Here is a 21,601-nt window from a genome sequence, read left to right as displayed (position 1 = left end):
GTATAGTAATATTGTATGATGATCAACTATGAATGATTTAGCTATTCTTGGCTAAATAAAGATACCAGACAGTTATATAGGACTTAGGATAAAAATATGCTATCAAATTCCAGAGAAGGAACTGAGGGAAGAACTGAATATAGATCAAAATATACTTTTTAAAAGCTTTCTTTATTTTTCTTCCCTTGGGTTTTCATATATAGAATTATGACAATTTAAGACATAAATAATATTGTGACAATTATATAGTAATTTGAAGTTTACCTACTGCATATTTTATCTTATTTCAGTCTCATGATAATCTGAGGTAGATGCTATGGTTGTATTACAAACCTCATTTTAGAAACAATGAAACTGAAGCTGTTCCATGTTAAGTGACTTGCTTAGGGTCACACAACTTATAAGAGCAAGAAATCAGATTCAATGAATTCAAATCTCTTTGCCACCAAGTCTAGCAATGTATTCACTATTCTATGATTCAGGGAACTTAAAGGTTCCCCAGAGGTCACAACTTTTATAAAGAAGTAAAATGCTGTCCATAGAGGATTAATGATTAACTCAAGGTCCTGCAGCAAGTTTGTACCTAGAGTATGATCAGAATCCTCCTTTAATTCCTAGTCTAATTTCCTTTTTAGCACACTATAAGGTTTTCTAAACTATTTCACATTTTGTCAATAAAAAATGAGGGATCAAATAATTTATTGCATAGATTTTTATGTGAATTGATGAACTAATATTTATGAAATTATTGAACTAGAAAATCTCCTAATTATCCGTTGTGCAATAAGTAAAAATAACCAAAAGGAAAAATGTAGGAAAATGCATAATTGTCACTCCCTTTTCTATATTATTTTAAATCCCTTATAGCTACCATCAGCTACTTATCCTTGATGATCTGTTTATAGAACAGAGTAGGACCCATATTCTTCTGTATCATATTTAAAGCTCTCTTTCTCTTTCTGTTTTTTTTTTTTTTGGATGCCTGAAATAATTTGCACAGTCTTGGCAAATTCTTCTCATTAGAAAGAGATTCCTTTTTCTCCCTTGAATTAATCTTTCATTGTTATTCCCAGGTTACTAATTATTTGATTATTTTGACAAACTTTAAAAACACTGGCTTTTAATGTAAAGCTCCCCCGTCCCATTTTTAAGATTCATCAGTATGTGACAATATGGATATCATTTTCTCATACATTCATCTATCCAACACTTATTAAGATCTATAGAGAACAAAGCAAAGAAGCAGTGTGATATAGATATTACTGAGTTAGCCTGTTCAACTTTTGTTTCTGCCTCATCTTGGCTTAAGAGATTGTTCTCATCAAATCACTGAACTTTAAAGTGCTTCGAGACAACTGACCAAGAATTTCAGTTGCAGAATATATTTCTTCTACATGTATTTAGGGGAGTTCCTTACCTGGAATGGCCTATATAAATGATCTCCTGAAATGATACTAATGAATAGGAGTTCCCTCCATCTATAGAAGCCCTGGCTTTTTAGAGGCACTAAAAAACAGAAGTGGGGCTGAAATAATGAGTACAGTTTCTGTGTAAGCCAGCAGATGGCTCTCTAATTGAAGACTGGGGGCAGGAGAGAAACTAAAATATTTACTAGATTTTTCTATTTTCTTAATTTTTATTTTTCCAGATTACATTGTTACTGTTTTAATATTCATTTTCTGACATTTTCCAATCCATGTTCTCTCCCTACCTTACACCATCCATCTTTCCCAAGAAGGCATATATGATATAAGTTGTACATATATTAGCATATAAAATATTTTCATGTCTGTGATGTTGAAGTAAGATACATATAGCTTACACTAGAGAAAAAACCATGGAGGAAATGAAATGAAGAATGGTATATTTCAATTTTTATTTGGACCCTATCTATTCCTTCTGTGGTGGTGGATATACTTTTTCATTGAGTCACTTGGGATCATCATGGATCCTTCCCTGCACAGCTGATGACCATACATTATTGTTGTTACTATATATAATTTTCTCCTGCTTCTGCTCATTTCACTTTGTATCACTTCATGTAAGTCTTTCCAGGTCTTTTGTTTTGTTTTGTTTTTAGTTTTTGGTTTTTTTTTTTTCTGTGACCATCTTGTTTGTCATTTCTTATGTCACAATAGCATTCCATTACATGAATATACTACAACTTGTTTAGCCATTTCCCAATTGATAAGACATCCCTTCAGTTTCCAGTTCTTTGCCATCACAATATGCTATAAATATTTTTGTACAGATAGATCCTTTCCCCACATGTTTAATCTCTTTGGAATACAGATCTAATGGTGGTATTTCTGGGTTAAAGGGTCTGTATAGTTTTATGGCCCTTTGGGCATGGTTCTAGATTGCTCTCCAGAATGGTTGTGTCAGTTCATAGCTCCACCAACAGTGTAATACTGTCACAGTTTTTCTATATCCTCTCCAACATTTGTCATTTTCTTTTTTTTTAATGTTAGCTTGTCTGGTGGGTTTGAGGTGATATCTCAAAGTTGTTTTAATTTACTTTTCTCTAACTGAGAGTGATTTGGATCATTTTTTTCAAGACTAGATAGTTTTACTTTCTTCATCTGACAATTGCCTGTTCACATCCTTCGAATCATTAAAAATGGGGCATGCTACTTAACCAGATTTTTACTGAGAAAATTTTGAAAGAACTATTCTGGGATGGGGAATGGCTATTTTCTGGGAAAGTGGCAGGGCTTAGAGATCCAAAGGTCAAAAAGAGGTCTTTTTTGCCTCTGCTCTTCTCCTATTTCCTCCATATTTTCTTTCTCTGATGCTTCCAACTCCACAACTACAACTTTCGTCCATGTTTGCAAAGTATAATTAAAGAGAGAGAGAGAGAGACTGAGCACCTAACATTCCATGCTTACAATCTTATATTAAATAAGAATGGAACACAGAGGAAGAAGTCTGAAGACCTGTTGACACATGCTACCTCTATAAACCATATATGCTACATGGTCTATCCAGGACACAACTTAATCATCATAAAAAAGGGGACTGTATAAGGTGACTACTAAGGTCTCTTCCACTGTCTCTTCTCAAGACTAGATCTGTGACCCTATGTTTTTTTTCAAGTTAGTTATGGAGCACTACCTTCTCCTGACTTACCCAAAAAACATGGTATAGGAGGGTAAGATGGCAGAAAAAGGAATGAAGTATAGAGGTAAGGCAAAGAAGAAGTTGAGTGAACAGAATTAGATAGGGGAAAGAACAGGAGAAGAGCAGAAATTGATCCTTCTTGCTGTTACAATAGCATATTCACTAAATGAAAATGTTAAAGGCAATAAATGGAACATTTAAGAGGAATTCTTTCCTAAATCCAAAAGGGAAGTAAGTAAATACCAGCCTGGGTACATTTGATGGTAAATAGTCTATACATTCTCGATAAACTTTTGGCTGGCAACCCTTCTTGATTAAGACTTGAGATCTCATTTAAATATTCTACAGTTAGAGTTGTTGAAATGGAAGAAGAAAGTCAACAAGTATTTGCTAAAAACACATTTTATAGGTTCCAGGAACTGGATAAAAAGAAAAGCAAAAACATGGTTCCTGTACTCCCAAGTATCTCCCATGCTACTGAGTTTATTCATTACATTACTTGTTGCAGGCACTAACTAGGTATGGTATAGTAGTACTGCGTCTCTAGTCAGAGAATCTGGGTTCATATCTAAACTCATATCTACATCAAAGGCAGTTGATATTTTAAAATTTAGCTCAGGTTGTCCTTGACATTATTTTGTGACCTTGATTGAGTCATTTTATCTCCTTGGATATCAGACTCCTCACTTGCAAAATGCATGGGTTAAACTAGATGAATGCTTTTAAAGAGATTCCTATTCATCTTATTTGACACTTCCATCAATTCTGTGACATTGATACCTCAAACATTATTATATTTTTTTCTATAGATAAGGAAACTGTATTTTAAAGAGGTTAAATGGCTTGTCCATGGTCACAATAACTAAGTGTCAGAGATGGGATCTGAACCCAAGTCTACTTTACCCAAAACAATTGGAGCAACTTTCTTCAGGTTAAAATTTGACTATTCTGTATGCTTTGGGGATTCCAGAGGTGAGATAAAGCCATGAATAAAGACTCCAGAATCCACTGAAAGACTGGATTGTGGGGCTAAGCAGGTGGGAGAATATAGAAAAGCTTGGTCAAATTATCAGGAATCCTGGAATGACTCAAATGGGAAGATTTGTGCAGTAGAATAGTTTGAGAAGGAAGAGGGAGAGGGAGAGTGAAAGAGAGAGAAAGAAAGGGGGAGAGTGAGAGAGAGACTGACAGACAGACACAGACAGACAGAGGCAAACAGACGGACAGACAGAGAAAGAGAAAGAGAGAGAGAAAGAGAGAGAGACAGAGAGAGAGAGAGAGAGAGAAGAAGAAGAAGAAGAAGAAGAAGAAGAAGAAGAAGAAGAAGGAGGAGGAGGAGGAGGAGGAGGAGGAGGAGGAGGAGGAGGAGGAGGAGGAGGAGAGGAGATGGGAGAATGTCTTTGTGTGTATAAGAATACATATATTGGGGGCAGCTAGGTAGCTCAGTGGATTGTGAACCAGAACTGGACACTGGAAGTTTTGGGTTCAAATCTTGCTTCAGATACTTCCTAGCTGTGTAACTATGTGCAAGTCATTTAACCCCCATTGCCTAGCCTTTATGCTCTTCGGCCTAGAACCAATATATAATATTGATTCTAAGATGGAAAGTAAGGTTGTTGGTTTTTTAAAGTACATTCATCCTTTAGTCTGAATACAAATTGAAACATACCATTTTTATGTGCTCCATGAATTCTTTTCTAGTGTAAGCAATATGTATCTTCTTTCAAATGACAAACATGAAAATATGTATTATATATAATACAAATTTTCATATTTTCATATCACCAGTAATATGATATGTACATATCATATTACTTGCCTTCTTGGGGAGAGGAAATGGATGGGAGGGTGAGAGAAAAAATTATTTGCAAAATATAAGAAAACCACTATTAAAATTACATTGGCATTTAATCTAGAAAAAATAAAACATATTATAAAAAAGAATATGTACATTCATATAACCATACTCGAAGTTCACTGTGGGGGATGAGAATGCAGAGCAGAAAGAAGAAGGGTACAAAGGTACATGAAATTAAATATTTCATTGCTTACCAATTGTATACTATGCACTGTGAAGAATATAAAGATGCCTAAAGCATGATCCTTGCCCTCAAGGAGTTCTCCTACCTCCCTTGGTTCACTCCCACATTGTCCTTACTTAGCATTTTTGAAAGAGGAAGCTGGTGAGGGAGGAAAAATGTTCATTTCACCCTGTCACCTTTGCGAGCTTTCTTGATTGCTGTATTTCTTTTCAGGATTGTGTTGCCTGGGTAGCTCTTGATCTCAGTTATCACTTCCCCTTCTCACTCCCCCGTTCCTTCTGTTCTCATTCTCTGTTCAAGTCCTTTCAAGTTGTGAGCTGTTCATTCATTCTTTAATTCCCTCCTTACTCATTAGCTCAGCATTCCTCTTCCCCCTGCCTCTCTTTACTGTGGGAGTAAAGAGCCAACCTCTGCTGAGTGGGAAGCAGAGCTCACCCCTGTGTTGGGATGCAGATATGTACTCAAAGCAGTTACTTTGTGCCAGCTTCCAGAACTATTCTTTGATCATTTAGTGAAATGCCTGGGACCACATGAGGTAGTTTCTGTGTTACCATGATTCATTCCCTAGAATATTGGTATAGCATTAAAAGGTTATAAGTGATTATCTCTTCCTTTTTCCAGGATTTAGCATTTTTATTAGTAAAATGAGGGCTTACCTTTGATGATCTCTGAGATCTCATCTACTGGAAAATCCCATTTCTTCAATTCTATATGCTTCTTCTATGCAGCTTCCAGGAGAGTTGTAGAATGCTAGAGATTGAAAGGAACAGAGGTTTCAGAACTGGAAATGACTTTGAGGTCTATTTCAACCTCCTCATTTTATAGATTTGAGGGTCAGAGAGATTAAATGATTTTCCTGACCTTACAGAGACATTAAGGAGCAAAGCTGAGAATTAAGTCCACAACTTCTGATTCCAAATCTACTAACTATACAGTACTGGGGTAGCTAGACAGTGCTGCTGGTCCTGGAGAGAGGAAGACATGAATTCAAAACTGGCCTCAGACATTCACTAGCTGTGTGACTCATGGCAAGTCACTTAACCCACTTGCCTTAGTTTCCACATTTGTAAAATGATCTGGAGAAGAAATGGCAAACCACTCCAGTGTCTTTGCAAAGAAAACCCCCCAAATGGAGTCATGAAGAGACAAACATGACTGAAACCACTAAATAACAAAATACTGTAATAGCTGGACTTTCTCATTTAAAAAAAAAAAGAAGGAAAAGGAGAGAAAGGAGAAGTAACTCACATTTCTGGGTTGATACAACACTGTAATTTCAACAACCCTGTGGGATAAGTAGCACAAGTACATATTTTCTGTCATTGTTAGATGGCACAACAGATGTTCCAATAAGTGAAGTGACATTACCAAAGATCACACATTTAATTAATGTTTCAATTGGGAGCATGACTTCTATTTCCACTGCTAGTATTTTCCCTTCCCCTTTACCAGGAATTTAAATAATACTTGAGATAGTAATGTAGAATTAGCCTGGTGTTGAGGTTGACAAAAAAATAGCCTGGTGTTGCGGTTGACAAAAATACCTGCTAAATGACAAAGAAATAAGCTGTCTTCTTTACCCTCTTGTTGACCTGATGTCAGAAGGAGCTGTATTTTGTACTTAGTTCCATCTTGCATCTTGGGCAACTGATGTCAGTTCTATCCTCTACTCAATTATAAAAGCATGTAATCAAAAGACAAAAGAGCCAGGTCTCTCTGAAATTAATTATCTTCCTGTAGGTGGTACAAAAGTCTTTGAATATGGAGTCAGAGGAAAGCTCTGTTATTTATTATCTCTCTGGCCTTGGGGAAGGCACTTAGCTACTCTTGTATTCAGTTTCTTCTTTTATAAAAGGAAAGGATTAGACAAGAACATTTCTAATGTTCTTTCTCGTGCTAAATCATGATGCCTAACTGGTGGGATGCAGAATCCTTACCAACTACACAAATAAGGAAAATCCTGTTTAAGGGCTGCCTCAGTTATCAGGAAGAGAGTGCTTTTATAACACCATGGGACTCTTCTTATTAATATTTGACTTCAAAAGCATCTAATAATGAAATTAATACAGAAAGGCAACTTTTGTCATTATCTACAGAAGAAGACCAGTTTTCAATGGCACAAGTCTTAGATTTCAAGAAAGGAAGTTATATAAAACAAATCCATTGTGATCTTTCACAAGTTTAAATTGTGTGTATGTGTATGGTGTGTTTGTCTGAATATGATAGGGGCAATAAATTGATGTATGTATACAAGATGGTTAGTTCTCCCTTTTCAAAGTGCTCAGAATTTTCCTCCTGGTAGATTCCTGAAGACCTTCTGCTTAATTCACTTCATTCTGGTGAATTCTCTTTTGATATACAAGGAAATTTGTATCTTTATGCTTCAGGACACAAGCAGTCAAAAACTGTCAGTAGCAATCCAAGCCTGACTTTACTTTTGTCTGACAAACAAGCTAACATCCACTGTTTTTACCCTGAAAGCAAGAGAACCAGAGGAGAGGGCTTCAAACCGAGTAAAAGGATTACACGGCCATTAATGCTAGAACAGCAGATATAGAAGAAATATCCAGACTTATCCACAAGGGGGCCTGATGATTCCAAACTAGATTAAAAGGCACAAATAAAATAAATAAAAATAGAACAGAATATTTTGTTCATTTGTTTCAGTTGTGTCCCATTCTTTATGGCCCCATTGAAAATTAGTAAAGTAAAATTAGTAAATTAGTAAAATTAAAAATTAGTAAAGATACTAAAATAGTTTGTCATTTTCTTCTGCGGCTCATTTTATAGATGTGGAAATTGAGGCAAATAAGGTCAAGTAATTTGGCCAATTTCCCACAGGTAGTAAGTATCTAAGGAGAAACTTGAACTCTGGAAGATGAGTCTTCCTGACTTTAAGCACAGTACTCCATCCATTGAACTCTATCCACCTGACTGCCCACAAGGGAACATAAATAATTTTAAAATTTTAAATTAAGTATGTGAACTGCAAGAATTGTAATGCATAACTTAAAGGCCCTTGTTTGATGTGATTTTTAGTTTTACTTCTATACAACTTAAAGTCTTAGGCAATTTCTTGGGACACTAAGCAGTGGAGTGACCATCTAGGGTATAGCCAGTATGTGTCAGAAGTTGGAATGAAGCCTAGGATTTCCTTCAAAGCCTATTTTCTCTTTGCTATGCCGTGCTGCCTTATTTTAATGACTCTGTGAGCTGCTAATAATAACTGGGAAAATTCAAAAAACCCACAATAGTATGGGAAGAAAGCAAATGAAAGGAATAGTAGAATAAATAAACTGAATTATCAGTCTCTGAACAGCCATCCAACTGAACAAGTTTCCAGCAAAATGAAGTTCAGGATTTCTGGATTTGAAATGAAAGTGACTTTTAGAGGTCAATTAGTCCAAACCCCTAATTTTACAGATTAGAAAAGTTAAGTCCGAAAAGCTAATGCATTCCCCTTCAACTGTCCTATCTCTGAAGAAATAAGAGACTTGCTTTAAATAATATTTTATAATTATAATCATGAAGTCAATAATTTTATGGATTTACTAGGTTGTAAAGAAATGGCATTTTGTGTTAGAGATAGTTTGTTAGTTTTTAGAAAATTATTCAAAAATCATTCAAAAAATTCAAAATTTCTGTTTAAGACTATTTTCTGTCATCTGTCAACCAAAACCCTGTCTTAGTTTTGACTACAAAAGAGGCAAACATAAAGCATATAATGATAATAATTTATAATTTTTTTTAATTTTTCCAAATAAGATGGCAAAATAGTTTTTTATTTTTAAAAATATTTTCCCTGTTTATATAATTCATTTTCTTTCCCTTCCTTCTTCCCTCTCCCTTTCCAGAGCCAACCAGCAATTTCACTGTGTTGTTCAAATGTTATCACTTGATATCCATTTTATATTGTTCATTTTTGCTATAGAGTGATTTTTTAAAAGCCTAAACCCCAAATCACGTATATATGCATATATATATATATATATTATAATAAGTGATGCCATATGTTTTGCTTTTGCATTTCTACTCCCATAGTTCTTTCTCTCAGTGTGGATAGCATTCTTTTACAAAAGTCCTTCTGGAGTGTCCTAGCTTGTTGCGTTGCTACTAGTAGCAAAGTCCATTACATTAGATCTTTCCACTAATTAATTTCCAATAATTTTAATAATTTTTTTCTGACAATTTGCAACTCATATTCTCTCCCTCTCACCTGTCCCCCTCCCCAAAAATTTCAGTAATATGATATAGATTGTATTAATATAATCTATGTCATTGTATATATTTCAATGTTTGTAATGTTGTAAAACAAGAGACATGTTGCTTACACTAGAGAAAAATTTATGGAGGAAATAAAGTGATGAATGACATGCACTCAAACTCCATCAGTTCCTTCTAAGGCAACGCATAATCTTTTTCATCATAAGTCCCTTGAAGTCATCCTGAATGCTTGCATTGCTGATAATAGTTAAGTCATTCAGAGTTAATAACCATATGTTATTGCTCTTACTGTATATAATGTTCTCCTTGTTCTGCTCACTCACATTTCATCACTTCTTATTAGTCTTTCTGGGTTTTTTGTAATCATCTTATTTGTCATTTCTTATGGCACAACTTCCATTACAACCATAAACCACAACTTGTTCAGCCATTCCTCAATTGATGGACATCCCATCAGTTTTCAGTCCTTTGCCAATCTAAAAAGAGCTGCTGTAAATATTTTTGTACAAGTAGTTCATTTTCTCCTCTCTTTAATCTCTTTGGGGTACACACTTAATAGGGGTATGCACAGTTTTATGGCCCTTTGGGCATTGTTCTAAATTACTCTCTAGAAAAATCATATTAGTTCACAGCTCCACTAACAGTTTGTATTAGTGTCCCAATTTTTCCACATGCCCTCCAACATTTATCTTTTTCCTATTCTGTCATGTTAACCAGTCTGAGCAGTATAAGGTGGCTTCTCAGAGTTGTTTTAATTTGCATTTCTCTAGTAATATTAATTTAAGGATTTTTTCATATGACTAAAATTACCTTTAATTTCTTCATCTGAGAATTGCCTCCTCATATCCTTTGACCATTTGTATAATGGGGAGTGCTTTATTTTCTTGGAGATATTTAAGAAATGAGGCCTTTGTCAGAGATGCTTGCTAGAACTATTTTCTTTAGTTTGTTTCCCTTATAATTTTAGTTGCATTAATATTGTGTATGCAAAACCTTTTTAATTTAAAGTAGTCAGTTATCTATTTTATATGTGATAATGTTCTCTGTTTCTTGTCTGAATATGATTTCCTTAACTAGAAGTCTGACAAGTAAACTATTTGGTACTCCCCTAATTTGTTTATGGCATCACCCTTTATGTCTAAATCATATTTTGACTTTACATTGACATATGGCATGAGGTGTTGGCCTATGTCTACTTTATGTCATACTATTTTCAAGTTTTCCCTACAGTTTTTGTTGAAAAGTAAGGTCTTCTTTCAAGAGTTTAGATCTTTGGGTTTGCCAAATATTGTTATTGTGGTCATTTACCACTGTGTGTTGAGTGCCTATCTATTCCATTGGTTGACCACTCTTTATCTTAGCCAATACTATATTGTTTTGATGATATATAATTTTTATATAGAGAGTATTATAGTATAATTTGAGACCTAGTACAGATGAGCAACCATCTTTTATTTTTTTATAATTTCTTAGATATTTTTGAAAATTTTTCCTATCATGCATTTTGTTATAATTTTTCTAGCTCTGTGAAACAATTTTGGGGTAATTTTTATTGATATGTTAATGAAAAGTTAAATTAATATGGGTAGAATTATCTTTTCTGTTAATATTTGTTCTGCACATACACAAGCAATTAATAGTTTTCTAATTGTTTAGATCTGACGTTATTCTTGTTAAAAGCATTTTGTAGTTGTGTTCATATAATGCTTTATTTTCTCTTGGCTGGTAGGATCTAAGGTATTTTGTAGTGTCTACAGTCATTTTCAATGAGATTTCCCTTTCTATCTTTTTCTGTTGGGCATTATTGGTAGTATATAGAAATGCTGATGATTTATGTGTTTGTTTTATATTTTGCAACTTTGCTAAAGTTGTTGATTTTTTCAATAAGTTTTTTGGTGGGTTCTCTAGGGTTCTCTAATCATATCATTTGTAAAGAATGATAGCTTTATTTCCTCATTGCATATTCTAATTCCTTCCATTTCTTCTTCTTCTCTTATTGCTATAGCTAGAATTTCTACTACAGCATTGAATCTTATTGGTGATAATGGTCATCCTTGCCTTGCTCTCGTTCTTATAGGGAAAGCTTGTAGCTTATTTCTAGTATAGACAATGCTTTCCAATGGTTTTTAGATAGATTTTTTCATCATTTTGAGGTATATTCCATTTATTCCAATGTTCTCTTGATGTTTTTTTTTTTTATTAGGAATGGATGCTGTATTTAGTTAAAAGATTTTTCTGCCTTTATTGAAATAATTATATGGTTTCTTGGGACATTCTCTACAAGAATTGTTTATCCAGATAATCATTGTGAAGGATAGTCTGGGAACAGGAATGGTGATTTGTTATTACTCCTAGGTCTCCTTTGTCTATTTGCTTATTGGTTACATTTGGTCAGTAGTTATTTCTGGCGGTGATGAGAAAAGTGGGCCCCTTTTCTACAATAATTTCCTCCTTCAAAAATGTCTATAAGGGACTGATATGGAAACAGTACTATTCCTATTTCTAAGGCTCTTGGATTAAGTTTTCTGGGTTGTACCCATAAGGATCTAATGAGAGATAGTGGTTGTGTTGGTTGTAATTCCCTGACACCTCCTTTCTCTGCCTCAATGTGTTTTGTACCTAATATCAGAGATCATCAGCATGGATTTAAAATAGGTAGTAATAATAATAATAATTATAATAATAGTATTTATACTTTTATACTAATTATTTAAACTTCTTAAAAAGACCAAAGACTACTCTTGGTCATCCATATAGTACAACATTTCTCTTTGAACACTTTAGTGTACAAAGCTCATTCCTCATGCTGCTATGTAAAATAAATTATCTCAGTTTTGCTGAAGATGAAAGACTCAGAGAGGCAAAGTGATATATCTGAGGTGACAAATGCATGCATGTATAGGAGTTAGGACCTAATTGATTGAGAGCTGATGTCTCCAAGTCCTGCAATCTTTCCAATATACCAACTCCCTCTGCATGATGTAATATGATAAAGAAACCAATTATATCATGTTCAATATCCAAAGAGCTTGTCCTGGAGCATGGCAAGACTCCACCTGAGACTGTAAACAATGCTTGTTGGGCAAAAACAATTGTCTTGTCGATTTGCTGTCAGATCTCAATAAATGCATGATTTGTGGCTTTCAGTTTTGTGCTTTCCCAGAACTGATGCCAATTTCTTTTTTCCCAGAAGTATCGCTATCAAGATGAAGATGTTCCACATGATCATACTTTACCTCGTCTAACCCATGAAGTGAGAGGACCTGAACTTGTGCACGTATCTGAGAAGAACCTGTCACAAATTGAAAATGTGCATGGATATGTCCTGCAGTCTCACATCTCTCCTCTGAAGGTGAGTCAGACTGATATTTGTCTTTTGTGTGGAGCCAAGGGAGTCGGCACCTGGTCTTCATGTCAAGGGAGATGTTTGCTGGGTTTATTCAAGGAGTCTTTTTTCTGAAACCCCTTTGTGTCTTTCAGTCACTGCAAGACCTTACTGACAAATGTAATGTTGTCAAATTGGAACACTTTATAATAGATGCATTTAATTCTGTCAAGTTGTGCGCAAAGTCTGTGTGGGAATTTTATGGAATATCTGAGGGTGAAATATTAAAAACCATAGCAATAACTTAGCTATTCACTAGCTTCTTCCATATGAAGAGAAAGGGGAAGAGGATCTTAAGCATCCTTACCTTTGCTGGTCTTGGTCAAAGATTAAGGAAGAAAATATACTATGCTTGCTTTTATATTCTATTCCCCACTTGGAAATGTTAGCATTCCTATTTACTATGTGGTCCTTGAGGGAGCTGGTGGTCAGACAATCTCTTTGTCTGAAAACATATGTTGAATAACTCTTGCTTTAATTGTCTTTTAGTTTTTAGATGACATCTCATTAACTGATGTTTTTCAACAGATTAGGACAAGTATATGAGCTTTTTCATATGCTCAGTGTTTGTTGCCTTTCTATAGATTTTTTCCTAGATAGAGTTATAATTATTTATATTTTTATACATTTGACTGAAAATGCTTAAAGAAAAATGTACCAAAGTCAGCCCTTGATAATCCGCGCAGTAGAAATGGAAAACCTTACAAAAGTGGATCATTCTGAACAGTAAGGATCTCATAGTTATTGATATAGGAAAATTATCACATATTTTGCTGCTTGGAAACTATTGACCAATAATTTTAGTAAGTTAAATTCTGAAATTATTTTGAAGGACCTGTTAGATGCTAATTTATAAGAGATTTTTACAAATGAAAAGATATTTCTTTTGTCCTTATAACAATTAATCTTATAGGAAACATAAGGCTTATATAAGTATGATATAAAGTAGATTGTGATAAACACCATGACAGAAGTCCAAAGTGTTCTGGAAGTCATGCTTGCTTCCTTTCTCCTTTAGTTTTAAGTAGTATCTCAAAAATTATGAGAACATGAGTGGCAGGGGTCATTTGTACTATATGCATAACCGATAGTTGATTTTGGTTCATGGAATAACTTCTGGTATGTAGAATAAATGAGATAGAATGAAGAATCAAGAATAGAATAAGATAGAATCTTATGATGGAGATGTCATTATATATAACCCTTTTAAGAAGGGTATACTTTGGAAAGTTTAAGATTAGCATAGGAGATTTATTGAAAGTGGTAAAGTAAACATTAAAAGCAATGTCATGGAAGCAGGAAAATATGTGGTAGGAGTTGAAGAGGAAAATAGTTTTGTGTTATATATTTTGTCATGTTTTAATCATTAGTTGTTTTATTTAATTAAAAAAAACATAGTTATGACTTCCTGTAGATGGAACTTTTACATTGAAGAAATTCCCCTATTGGTACAAAAATGGTTCCTTTCTTTCAACCTAGTACTTTAGAGCTATCTGGGGCCTTTGAGGGGTAGTTCTATGGAAATTAATGATTCAATAATTATTCATTTTTGTAAGCATGATGATTCCTCCTATCCCACAGCCCACATATAGGATCGTACACAGAATGCATAAAATCTTAGAAGCAACATTTAAGTACTTTTGAACTTTACAACACTGCTTTGAAGCGGGTACTAGAGTTGTGGTTAATATCATTATATGGAAGAGTATGTACTGAAGTTCATGACTTACTTATGATCAGAGAGCTAATGAGTAATAAAAGCAGTATTTGAATATTTCTTCTTAAACCTGCTCACCTCAGGTTAAAACTGTCTTTCAGTCACCAAACTGACTTTATTGCTGCTCTATTTCTCACATCTGTTATTTTCCAGCCCTACTAAAATCATTAACAAATAAATCTTCATCACTTCTTGCCTTGTTTTAGTGGATTCTCTTAGCCATCTAATCCATGTTGCACAGTTGCTAAATAAATCATAGCGTTTGTAACAGGAATGGGAATGGTAGAAGCAGTTATAGGGGTATTACTTTGTATTGGGAAAGACACTGATCTATGTCATGGTACTCTATGATATCTATTGGCAATTCAGGAATAGAGTTAGATCCTATATATTCTAGGCTGCTACTCTAATCATCTGACCTTAAAATGAGAATAATTATCATTAGATAGCAATTAATGTCACATGCTCATTTGTACACATGAGAAAATTGTCTAGAAGGACTTCTTAAGAAGCAGCAAGAAGCAATGAGTGAACCATTGAATTAGGAGTCAAGAGCGTTTTAACTGCACCACTACCAGAAATTAGTTGTGTGATCTTGGGCAAGAGACTTAAACCTTCCGGAGCTTCAGTTTCCTTGTCAGTAAATCTGAATAATAATACCTGTAGTACATACCTCATTGGATCCTCATGAGGGTCAAATGAGAGAATGAATATAAAGTGCCATGCAAATTTTAAAGCCATAAAAAATGTACTTCATTATTTTAACATTCCTCATTCCTGGAAAGATAAACCCACAACATCTTGATGAAGTCCATTGCACTCTCAAATAGTTCAAATACCAAAAAGATTTTTTCCTTATAACAATCCTAAATTTGTCTTTCAGTATGTTCTACATATTATTTCTAGTTCTACCATCTTTCTGGCCAAATAGAACATGTCCAATTCCTTCTAACATATTTGAGAGTATAATAGGCTCAGAAATACTTAAAGATTACTAACCAATTCTCCCTGCTCTACTCCACATTTTTTTCCTTTTCAGTCTAAATGTCCGTGTTTCCTCAACTATTTTTCTTTTATATGACATCATCTCCAGGCCCTTCGCCACCTTGGCTACCTTCTGATGAATACTATTTAACTTCTAAACATCCTTAAAATGTGACACCTTGTAATTCACATTTACATAGATATTTGAGGGTTTATAAAGTGCTTTCCTCATAGCAAACCTGCAAGATAGTGAAGGAAATTATTACTATCCCTATTTTACAAATAAGGAAATTGAGCTTCTAACAGGTTATGTGACTTGTTCACCTTCAGAAATCCAGGAAGTGCCTGAGGGTGAATGGACCACAGCTCTCCAGTCTTCAACTTTAAATCTTTATCTAACCCATTTTCCATGTGTTTCCCATGACAGCAAGTTCAAACTTTTGGATAAAGGTTTACTGAAAGTGAGTACTATATTCTAAATGCCATGCAAAAACTAATTATAGACAACACTTGGTCCCTGAACCAATGGAACTTACATTAAAGACACAAATACTGATAACTAGAATGGATACTGTTAGTTGAAAAGTTCTCGTCTGTTTTTTTGGCTTTCAGGAAATTTAATGGTCTGTGTCTGCCCTATGTAGCCAACCTGCCTTCAATACTTTGGGATCTATAATTCCACAGCTCTGTCTACTCCCTCCATGACCCCTTGACATTTCAGTAAATGGATGAGTCATGGTGGCTGGGAAAAAAAATAAGTATTAACCAACCTCCTAGTGATAAACCTCTTTGTAATTAATTGTACCATTCTTGGACAATCAACATGTACTCTTAAATCAGAAATCATCTGTTTTAATCAGAATTATCAGTAGCATCTTGGAAAGGAGACTTCTTCCACTAAACCTGTAGAGATGGTCATTCGGAGCTGATTCTCCGATTCTGGGAAGCTGGCCGAAGGGTCCATGTAGGCAATCTAGCTCTATCCTCTTTTTTGCTGCTATTTTAGCCTACAATATTCTCTCCATTTTCTGTTCTCAAATTTAATTTGGTCTTACTTCCACACAATTTAGCACATTTGGATAACTTTTCTAACTTTTTTGTGTGTGTAATAGATTCACCTCCTTAACAAAATTGTGTTTTTCTTGAGAGGAGAGAAGCTGTGTCCTCATGCTTAGTGGATGCTCAGTACATTAAAAGCACAAGATTGTATGATCTCAGCTGCAGAAAGGCTCTCAGAAACTTTCTCAAGCAACTCACCTCTCACTTGCCACACACCTCCCTAGATCCTGTATCCTGGATTTCTTACCAATCACTTTATGGAAAATGTTCTATCAAAAGTCACCGATGGCTTCTAAATAGCTAATTCATAGGAATTTGTCTCTGACCTCACTTCCTGTCAATTATCTGCAGTGTTTCCTGGTTTTCATTTCACCTACTGAAGTTTGCTCTTCTGTATTCCCCAAAGAACCTAGCACAGGGTCTATATATAGAGAGAGTGATCAGTACATTGTGGTGGATGTATTGATAATAAGGTGAAAGATTCACTCAGAAGGCAGGGTGATATCCTAGATAGAGGAATGAACATGGAGATGGAAAATTCTGCCGCTGGCACCTATAAGTCATAGTATTACTAATCCTAGCCTCTTTCCCTCATTTCTGAAATGGAGCTAATAATGCCTAGAACACTATCACCCGAGATGGTTGTTGCAAAACCCAAATGAAATGCATGCATTTCTTAACCTGTATATGAATGCCATTGATCATGGCCATATACTTGATAGACGTTCGTGTTAATATGTTTTCATAACTACTTGTTTCCTTCTACGAAATAATGGTTACCAGCTTACTTCTGTTTAGAAAACGGGGTCAAATTTCCTCTTAGGAAAATGTTAACTTTGAAGACCTGTATGAGCGAAAGAATATGCACTTCCTAACTTTGACCACTAGATGGTGGAAGTCGCCGAGAATCCCTATTTCCGAGATAACTGGGTCTTGGGGGAGAGTTTTCACACGTTCGTCATATCTAGAGTACAAGAAACTGAGCTAATAAAAACACAAGGAAGGGTTTGGCAGTGATTTGAGTGCTTGTGAATGATGCATCACCTTCCGTGCCCAGAGATTAGCGAGGAGAAGTGTCGGAGGGGAAATATGGACTTGACAGATGTATCCCGAGTCCAGGCGTGCTTGTTCTCCATCAAAGATCTAGGGAAATGAAACATTTCCTGCGGAAATTATCATTAATTGTAAAGGGCACCTGAGGGGTTAGCCCAAATAATCCAGAACCACCTCTCAAGAAGCATGGAGTTAGGGGCAGGATTAGAGAAAGAAGTACGTGGTGAGGGAGGGAGAGCCGGGCTTACTACCAGACTTTTGAAGGCATAGACCTCTCCCCAGGACTTAGATCTCCCGTTATAGCATTGGCTTATACACAATCTGCCTTTAAGGCTTGGGGAAAATAAATCATCTCAATAGAAACATTTTCAAATGTTCACATACCATTCTCCTTCCCCTTGAAAATTAAGAATTCAGAACACAGGCTGATATTATTGAAATAGCCCTGGTTATAGATTCAGAAAAACGAAGTCCCAATTCAGCATCAGTTGATAACTGGTTCTGACCTTGGGCAAGCCTATTAGCCCTTCTTGGCTTTGATTCTCAATAATAATAATAACAACTATATATATACATATATATAAAACTCCTATATAATATATTTTAATCTATAACTCCTAATATACAATATATAACATATAATATATAACTCCTTTATACAAAATTTATAATATGTAGTAATGACTCAAAATATATTAATATATGTCCTCTGTATAAAATATATAATAATGTATAAATCTTATTTAATACATTAATATATAACTCCCTTGTATAAATATATAATATATAACTCTGAAATAATAACTCCTATAATAATTTCTATAATAAGAATAACAATAAAAAGTTATAGCATTTATGAGATGTTTACTCCATACCAGGCAGAGTGCTAAGCATTTCATAAATATCATCTAGTTAGATCTTTATAACAACCCTGAGAAATAGATGCTATTATTATCAGGCAGACAGAGGTTAAGTGAGTTGGCCAGTCATGCAACTGATAAATGTATGAAGCCAAATTTGAACTCAATTCTTACTGCCTTCANCCCTCTGTTTCTCTCTCCCTTTCTCTCACTCTCTCCTTATCCCTTTCTCTCTCTCTTTCTCTCTCTCTTTCCCTCTCTCTCCCCTTTCTCTCTCTCTTCCTTTCTATCTCCCTTCCCACTCTTTTTCTCCCATAATTAGAATTTGTAAAAAAAATGGCTGGACAAATTAATAGCTCCATGAACTGTATTAGCCTGCCAGTCTTTATACAACTCCCATGTTATTGATTATTTGCATCTTTATCTTTGTTATTTCTGAGTATGAGGTCAAACCTAGTTTTATTTTTTAATTTAGAGTAATTTCCATTACTGTGATTATGTTGGTTTTCTTTGGTGAATTCTTCGTTTATACCCTTTGACCTCTTATCAACTTGAGATGTCTCTTAATATCATATATTTGTGTTAATTTCTATACATCTTAGAAATGAGACCATTATGAAAGTTGTTCGATACAGAGATGCTTTCCTAATGGACTGATTCCCTTCTTATCCTAGTGGCAATGATCTTGTTAATTTAAATCTTTTTCGATGTCTTTAAAATAGTCTATCTTTTGTCATCACCTCTGTCCCTTGTCTGGTTAAAAGCTGTTCCTATAACTGTAACTGGGAAAAGAACATGATCTTTCTCTGCTAATTTTTAGTAGAATGACCTTTAATATTCAGGCCACATATACATTTAGCATTTATTGTGGCTTATAACATAAAATATTAGTCTGATCCTGATTTCTACCTAACTGCTTTAACATTGTTTAAGCATTAAATAAGAGATTCTTCTCCAAGTACTTTATGATCTGGGTTCCATAAATTTGATTATTGAACAAGGAGAGAGAATCATGGGGGTAAGAATTTGTGACTTAAGGAGCAGCCTGAAATATATAGAAATAAAATTATTTGCCCTGGGCTACATGCCTATTAAGTCTCTCTGGCAAGGTTTGGACTTCAATCTTCCTGATTCCATGCCTAGAATTTTATCTATTATGCTGCTTCTTAAATATAAATTCTATCTAATCCAAAAATGACTTATTAAGCACTGGTTATTTATCAGGTACCGTATGCTGGGCATGGAGATGGAATAGGGATGTATATATAATGATTAAGCCTATAATTTCATTGATGGAAGCTCATGGATGAGGACATTCCCTCTATCAATATAGGCTAACATATTCTCTTATTCTTATAGTGTCTTATACAGTTGCCTAGAACCTGAGAAATTAAATGACTTGCCCAGGGACAGTTCAGCTAGTATGTGTCAGAAGGGAGACAGGTACCCACAGCTGAGGTCAGCTTTTTATACAATATGGCACTTGACCTTTTGTCCAGGAAATAAAAAGGCAAAAACAAAACAACTCTCATCCTTAAGGATCTTGCATTCTGTTGGGGAGAACACACACACACACACACACACACACACACACAAGCAAAAAATTTCTGGGATGAACTCAAATATGATGAGCAATTGATTACAAATGGAACAGAGGGTTCTGATAGACACAATCAAAATGTCAGGTAGAATGGGTTGTAGACACAAGAATGGGGTCCATAGAAAAGAACCTTTGCATTAGCTAAGCTATGATTCAGAATAAGGAGGATTCTAAGTACAAACATGGAGAGATAGACTCTCATGTCCTTCACTGTAGTAATAATTATGTTAATTGATTATCAGTTCTTGAACATGAGATAGAAAATGGCAGAAGAATGTGGCGCACTGGTATGAACAGTCTAGCTAGACAGGCAGGTCCCTGCTCTTGCCTGATGGTCACATAAGATGTCAGTGATCACTACCAATTTGGAGAATGAAATGTTCCTTAAAACACAATTCAAAAATGGAAATTGACTTCCTTAGAAGACTGAGTTTTCCCACACTGGAAAATTTCAAGGTAAGGCTATATCTTTTAGGGTGTGATAATTGGCATTCTTTTTTGAGTATGTGCTGGACAGGATAACTACTGAGACCTTTTCTAGCTTTGAAATTTTGTGACACTGGGGAGAAAAAAAAAACAGAAACAAATATAAAGCAGAAAATGGACATCAAAATGGGGAGAAATTAAAGAAGAAAATAGATTTGCTGAGGTAGAGGGGAATTCTGACCTATTGTTTTGAAATTGGGAAGACTGACATATTGAGGTAATAGGGGAAAAGGATTCCTGAATGCTTGGAGCTAAGAAATGAATAACATTTTAGAGGGGTCACATGCATGTTTGGACACATGGAGCAATTGTCTAGCTACTTATGACAAGATCATTGATATTCTGTGGAGACGAAATTTTGAGTTCTCATTCAACAAACATTTATTAACTTCCTACTATGTGTAAGATCCTGTGTTAGGCACTGGAGTTACTGAGACAAGCAACACAATAGTCTTTATGCTCAAAAAACTTGTATTTTCCCTACGGGATGCAGCATATAATCTAATGAATGAATGCAAGATAATTTATAGAAGGAGATGTTTCAAACTAGAAGGAAATTAGAAGAGGCATCTGAGCTGAGTTTTAAAAAAAGGGTTTGTTTTTTTTTTAAAGCATAGGGATAAAATCCCTTATGTGGTCAGATTTTTAATGTAAAAGCACCTACCCCTAGTAAGAGGCAGGCAACAGATGGAGTGTTGATGCCTGCACTCATTAGTACAATTCAGTTCCAAAGGTGTATGTGTGTGTTTGCAACCTCATCTATTTTTGAATCTCTTCGATATTGATGCAACCTTGGAGAACTAGCTTTTCCTGTGCTTGTATCAAAAACCTTATTTAAATATTTTGAACAGCAATCTGCAGTTTCCTCAAGGGGGCAGGTCCTCTCTGTTGCTTCCAGATTGGTGACACTGAATTCTTGTAATTTTCCTCTCACAGTTTTCCAGATACCTTCTGTGCCTTAGATTGACTACTTTTACAGAATCATCATCATCATCTTCCTATTCTTCCTCCTCCTCCTCCTCCTCTTCTTCCTCTCTTTCCTTTCTTCCTCTCTCTTTTTGTCTCTTTCTC

At 35.0% G+C, this 21,601-nt stretch overlaps 1 protein-coding gene across 1 annotated transcript in view; it reads left to right on the top strand.

Moving 5' to 3' along the window:
• The window catches only part of DLG2 (discs large MAGUK scaffold protein 2), a 1,542,336-nt gene that overhangs the window by 208,396 nt on the left and 1,312,339 nt on the right, over positions 1-21,601 (top strand). Inside the window, exon 2 of the mRNA XM_044668933.1 lies at positions 12,580-12,738. Within this exon, the coding sequence (XP_044524868.1) occupies positions 12,580-12,738 (159 nt within the window). The remainder of the gene's footprint in view (positions 1-12,579; positions 12,739-21,601) is intronic.

This window comes from Gracilinanus agilis, chromosome 3, assembly GCF_016433145.1.
Source record: "Gracilinanus agilis isolate LMUSP501 chromosome 3, AgileGrace, whole genome shotgun sequence".
Classification (NCBI taxonomy): Eukaryota; Metazoa; Chordata; class Mammalia; order Didelphimorphia; family Didelphidae; genus Gracilinanus; species Gracilinanus agilis.
This window is presented reverse-complemented; position numbering and strand designations above follow the sequence as displayed.